At 54.6% G+C, this 6557-nt stretch overlaps 1 protein-coding gene across 1 annotated transcript; it reads left to right on the top strand.

Moving 5' to 3' along the window:
• The first annotated feature begins 915 nt into the window (after positions 1 to 915).
• Positions 916 to 1866, top strand: LOC119141956 (olfactory receptor 14C36-like). The gene has a single exon (XM_037374654.1). It carries the CDS (start codon positions 931 to 933, stop codon positions 1864 to 1866), a length of 936 nt encoding a protein of 311 aa, XP_037230551.1. The 5' UTR covers positions 916 to 930.
• The last annotated feature ends 4691 nt before the right edge of the window (positions 1867 to 6557 follow it).

The raw sequence follows: 6557 nt of genomic DNA, 5'->3' as shown, positions 1-6557 counted from the left end.
AGGGGCACCTCCTGGCCATGGTCTGCCGTGCAGGTGCCTTCCCTGAGCAACACACCTCTGCTCTCCTCTCCCACCCAGCACAGCCTTTAGACCGTTGGTTCCATGTGTTTCAACAGCTCCTGGTCCAGCAGAGCAGCAGAAGGGATGAAGTGCATCTCTCCTGCTGCCACGGTGCCATTTCTCGCTGAGCACAGCCTGAGGGTGACTGCCCTGCACTGCTGCTGTGTGGGAGGTGGTGTGCCGGGCTGGGGAAGGGGAAGGAGTTCCCGAGTGTCCCTTTGTCTCTCTCCTGGCCTTGCTCAGATGCTATTGGCATTGCAGACAGGCTCTCTGGCAATAGGGGTTTCAGCTGCCGGCTCAGGCGCAGACCTTGTGGGTCCTCCTGTGCAGACATGTCCTCGGCAAGGAGGTGTCCCAGCTTTCCCCTAACCTGTGATGCTGTGGGCAATGCAGTCTGTGAGGCTGGGGAAGGAGATGACTCTCCTTCAAGAAGTTCACATGGTCGGAACCCTTAAACATCCCTCTGGGGTGTCCACCCAACCTCTATGCTGCTTCCAGGGTATAAGGTAATCCCTGGATGTCCCTGCCTAGAAGTGGGGTGCTGAGCCTTTGGGAACACATGAGCCATTGTCTTGTCTGCACTGGATTGGCCCCTGCCCCCAGGGTTCCCATGAAGCCCCTGCTGCAGAGCAGGGCTCACTGCTGGGCAGCCAGCGGGCACAGCCCCTGCTCCTCACAGCACACTCGGCCAGCACTCAGCACAGCTCCAGCCACGGCTCTGCAGGGAGCTCTCCTAGGAACGGCAGAGGGGGGACATGGGGCACCGGGGGTGCATCTAGGAGAAACAGCTTTCACTTGGCTCACAGAATTATCCTCTGACTTCTTGCTATCTTTCCTCCTTGAGCAGGTCCCCATGCCCAGAGGCAGCAGATGTCCAACAGCAGCTCCATCACCCAGTTCCTCCTCCTGGCATTGGCAGACACGCGGGAGCTGCAGCTCTTGCACTTCTGGCTCTCCGTGGGCATCTACCTGGCTGCCCTCATGGCCAACGGCCTCATCATCACCACCGTAGTGTGCAACCACCACCTGCACACCCCCATGTACTTCTTCCTCCTCAACCTCTCCCTCCTCGACCTGGGCACCATCTCCACCACTCTCCCCAAAGCCATGGCCAACTCCCTCTGGGACACCGGGGACATCTCCTACTCAGAATGTGCTGCACAGCTCTTCCTGATTCTCTTTTTCCTTTCAGCAGAGTGTTGTCTCCTCACCGTCATGGCCTATGACCGCTCCGTGGCCATCTGCCAGCCCCTGCACTACGGGACCCTGCTGGGCAGCAGAGCTTGTGTCCACATGGCAGCAGCTGCCTGGGCCAGTGGGTTTCTCTATGCTGCGCTGCACACGGCCAATACACTGTCACTGCCGCTCTGCCACGGCAATGCCCTGGGACAGGTCTTCTGTGAAATCCCACAGATCCTCAAGCTCTCCTGCTCACACACCTACCTCAGGGAAGTGGGGCTTATTGTGGCTGGTGCCTTTTTATTCTTTGGGTGTTTTGTTTTCATCGTGCTGTCTTACATGCAGATCTTCAGGGCTGTGCTGAGGATCCCCTCTGAGCAGGGACGGCACAAAGCCTTTTCCACGTGCCTCCCTCACCTGGCCGTGGTCTCCCTCTTTCTCAGCACTGCCACGTTTGCCCACCTGAAGCCCCCCTCCATCTCGTCCCCATCCCTGGACCTGGTGGTGTCAGTTCTGTACTCGGTGGTGCCTCCAGCACTGAACCCCCTCATCTACAGCATGAGGAACCAGGAGCTGAAGGACGCACTGAAGAAGCTGATGCAGTCAGGTGTATCTCAGCGGCAATGAATTATCCATGTCCCTTCACGAGGCATTTCCAATTCATGTCTGGAAACTCCAGTGCGTTTAGCATTCTATTTGTGACAATCCTGTTTGTCTAGTAATGTCTGAATCTGCTGCACGTGGGAACCCATCCTGTCTGACCCGGTGTTCTTTGTACATGTGCGTGGGTGGACAATTAACCTTGAGTCCTGTCTCACATCTCTGTAATAAAAGGGGGATTTCTCAGTTCCGATGTTTGGGCTTCTGGCACTAATTCCAAAGCCGAGCTCAGGAACAAGCTGCAGGAATTGTTCCCAGAAGACCATGTTGCTGTGCTTGGGTTCCCCATGGCTCAGGGGAGGAGGGCATGGGGCAAGGCGTTAGGGCATGGGCCTGTGTTGAGCCTTGGCGTGTGGGTGCCCAGTGCCCATGGGAATGGTGGGTGACCAAGAGGGATGTGCCTGGGACCATCTCCCTGGGCTTTCAGGCACCGCTGCCCTGCACAGCAGCACCGCCTGCTCAGGGCCATGCCTGAGACCACATCCCTGGGCAAGAGCAGGTGTCTCTGTGGATGCCCCAGCTGGGGCAGGCTGCTGTGTCCCTGGTGCCGCAGGAGGTGCCTGGGGAGCCCCCAGGCCAGCAGCCTGGTGCTGGGGACAGGGACTGGCGCCGAGGGGCTGCCGGCAGTGGGCAATCAGGGTCCCTGTGAGAGAGGAGCAGCAGAGAGAGGGAGGCAAAGGCCTCTGTGTCCTCATGCCATGGCTGGTGCCAGCCCTGGGGCTGACTGGCAGGAGGAGACCCCTCTCTGCCCACCAGCATCTCCTGTGCCCTTGTGATGGTCTATGGCCATGGGGTGAGTGCCCAGAGCTCTGCAGCCCCCTTTGGGTGGGCACTTGCATGGGGCCAGCCCCGCGTGGGCTGCTGTGTCTGCCTGGGCTGGGGAGAGGGCAGGGGAGGTGGGCAGAGCTGTGGGGGGGGCTGGGCTGGGAAGGGCCAGGGAGAGGGAAACCCCAGTGAGAGCTCAGCTGTGTGGGTGTGCAGGGTGGGGGCACACAGCAGGGTGGTCCTGGTGCAGACCCAGGGGTCATGGTGAAGCAAGCAAGGCACCAAAGGAGCGGGACTGAGGGGCCAGATCTGTGCCGTGTTCCCTGCACACCCTCAGAAAGCTGCAGAAGGGAAATTTTCCCCACGAATTCCCAAACACTGCTCATTTCCATGTCTGGTCATATGCCCCAGCCCTCATTAGGGACCACTGCTGCATGGTCACCTCTGTCCTCCTCCGTTGCCCAGAGATAGCCAGCTCCATCAGCATTGCTAAATATAAAGGGAGCCACTTTCCTGCTGACACTTGTTACCCACAAGTCCCATAGCCCTTGCCACAGTTGGTCTCTCAGTGAAGGCCATAGTCGGACACCTCCAACAAGATCATGTTCTCATGGCATGGTGTTCTAACAAATATTGATTGAGATCCCACCAGCTGGCCTGGGTCCAGCGCTCCAGTCTTTCACTCAGAACCATTTCTCAAATAATACTCTTACTCTCTCACAGTCTCTTTGTCCACAATGTTCTCCACGTCCAAACCATCCTTCTGGTCTCTGCAGGGCTTGTTTTGATGTATCAGGGTCTTTCTTGTGTAGGGGAGCCCATGCTGGGTGCAGCTGCCCTGATGTGGTCCTGTGGTGGGTTAACCTTGACCACCAGCCAGCCAGCCCCGCAGCTGCTCATTCGCTGCACTGACTCAACAGGACAAAGGGAGAAAATAAAGCAGCAATGCTCATGGGTCAAGGTAAAGCGGAGAGATCAATAAGCGATCTTTTTCATGGCAAAAGATTTGTTGTCTTGCCAATAATTAAATCATTTCCAATTAAAAATGTTTTGGATTGTGAGATACTATGCAGGAGAAACAATGGGTGAGATAGTCTGGTTTATACTGGGGGGATCAGTCTCCTTGGTGTTCACTGCACAGGTTAGCAAGGATGCCAAGAGTCCAGGGGCTTGTGGGCAAGTTCCTGAGACCAAACAGGTTGTCCACTGTGATGCTCACCTGCACCTGGGTGTTGCAGAATGGATGAAAGAGAACGGCCACGGTTCCATAGAAGGACTGTGTGATACAGCTTTGGACATAAGTCTGGAGTGAACCAAGCTAGGCCACAGCGAGAAATTACCAGACTTGCTAGAAATGGAAAATTACCAGGCTTGCTAAAAATGGAAAATTACCAGGCTTGCTAATAAGGGAAGAGAGATAAGGTCATGCTGACCTTGTGCCTAATGTTGTAAATAACTTTGAGGAATTCGCGTAGACAAGAGAGGAAAAAAAAAATATGTAGCTAGCTATCCGCAGAAACCGCAAGTAGGAGGACGTATGAAAATGTAACCCTTTAGAGCTTAGCCAATCAGCAGATTGTAGGCATAATTAACTGGAACTGTATATAAGACATAATCGTGCCATAATAAATCGAAGCTTGCTTTATCACTCATATTGAGTCGGCTGCTTGCTTCCCCTCGCTCGTCAGTTCATATTCTGCAGCCCTTGCTGTTCCACCGCTGCCCGCCATGTGCCGTGGGAGACCGCTAGTGGCACAGGTTGGAAAATGATCTGCGCCACCTGAGAAATATCGAAAGGAGTCCAAGTGTCCATGGTAAGCAAATGTAACAATTGCTTTGTAACCGACGAATTCACCCCGTACTGAGAAACAGGTTTTTGCAAGTCCTGCACTATTTTCCAAGCAGGTGCTGTATGAACCTTGGGATTACCAGCAGCCACGTCTCCTGTTATAACAGGACATGCATGCAGTGCAACAGTGGAAGGAGTAGTAACATCAAGGAGCGGTCTACCTGTATGTCCTACTAAATTCCAGTTTCCCTCTTTCTGTACCCCATCTTTTACAGCCTGCCAAAATTGCCGAGGGCCGCGTGGCATTACCATTACGTTGGATACTGGATTTCTACCACCACCACATTCATCGCTGCCTCTGACTGATAACCTTGTCGTAGCTGGACATGATTCCCGATTTTTGGCATTTCCACCCTGCGTAGGCAGGGGAGGAGCAGAGGGGGCAGGCGGGAGGGGAGAAGCAGCTGTGGGAGGAGGGAGTGTGGGCTGCCATAAATGTCGGTGGGACTCAGGGGGGCAGGGATCAGTCCGCCGAGGTTTCTGCTTGCCGTCCTCATCCTCGGAATCACTACCGAACATAGGTCGATGCCATTGGGCAGATCTGGGGGCTTTGGGACATTGAGGAGTGGTGACTGGTAAGGGGCACGGATTCTCCCCCTCCCCCACGACCTCACCCTCTTGTCTGTTGACTGAAGGGTGATCCAGGGGAGGTCTGGCTGATACACCCCCACTGACGTCTTGCTGACTTTTCAAGCCCCCCACAGCATCACTAAGCAGTGCCCATGTAGCCAAAAGCCACGACACCTCTTTGTCCCCTTTCGCCGCAGCTTCTAACAGTGTCGATCCTAAATTCTCCCAGGTCGACACACTAAAAGCAGTCATGGTGGATGCTTCTACTCCTTGTCTCTTGGCCCACAATAACATACATCTTAACCAGAGCCCATCTAAAGTAGTTCCACGCTGCTGTAACACTAACTTCAACACTGACAGCACCATGGTATCTTCCTTAAATTAGTCCCCATGCTGTCCCTGTTGGCTCACATTTCTGGTGTCACGTTCTCCTGGGATCTTGCAGCCGCTCCACTGCGCTATTCTGCTTCACCAGGCTCCATCTTCCCAGCAACCCGCTGGTCACAATCTCAGGATCTGCTCCTGACACCCCTTACCGGGGTCATGTCGGCACCGTCTCAGGGTCTCCTTATGATACCCCTTATTGGGTCACATCAGCACGTTGGGGTCACCAGTTGTGGTGATGCAAGTCAAAACAGACTCAAAAATGTGGAGTGGCTGGAAGAAAACGGGCATATTATGAGCAATCCAGACCAAGTAACTTGATTGTAATAACAGGCCGCAGCTCTAACAAGCTGCAGGTGTTGTGAAGGACATGTGCAAGGCCAAGGGAGACAAAGAAACTGTGTATTCACAGAGAGGTAAGAGAGTTGGACAGATAAAAACAGGATGCCTGCACAAGGGGGGAGCAGCGTGTTGGCACCGCACTGGGACCAACAACTTGGGAGGTGGGAGCGTGTGAACGAGCAGTTTTAACCGATCACCTTTTACATAACAAAGCGTGCGTAGTGTGTGCATTTTTAGCTGTAGAGTATAAATTGGTGTGAGTCTATTAATAACGTGGCACTAACTTGATCACATTGGTCATATAAGTTGTGTCTGAGCCTACTGCATCAACAAGTGGCGCCCGAACAGGGACCCTCTTGTCCATGCTTCCAGGAGTGCAGAGGCGGCTCAGAGGGGGCAGAAGAAGCTGGCCGTAGCAGGCGCTGCCTCGGTGCCTGGGAAGATGCGTGCGCACAGCCGTTGGAATCTCGCCCCGATCAGGGGAGCGGTCGGGGAGGAGATGGGGGCCATGCTGAGCAAAGAAGAAGCGGCAGTGGTGAAGCTCCTCCAACATATCCTCTCTCAGAGAGGGTTATCTTGTGATGAGGGAAGCCTGAGGAAGTTGCTGTCATGGGCTCAGCAGCGAGGGCTGATCCCCTCAGTGAGCGCGGCTTTTGCGTTAACAGCTTGGTATAAGATCAGCGCGGCACTGTGGGAGGACATTAGGTCAGGCTCTGAAGAAAGTGCAATATTCTCCACAATGTGGAGG

This window comes from Falco rusticolus, unplaced genomic scaffold (genome assembly GCF_015220075.1).
Source record: "Falco rusticolus isolate bFalRus1 unplaced genomic scaffold, bFalRus1.pri scaffold_100_arrow_ctg1, whole genome shotgun sequence".
NCBI classification, from domain to species: domain Eukaryota; kingdom Metazoa; phylum Chordata; class Aves; order Falconiformes; family Falconidae; genus Falco; species Falco rusticolus.
This window is presented reverse-complemented; position numbering and strand designations above follow the sequence as displayed.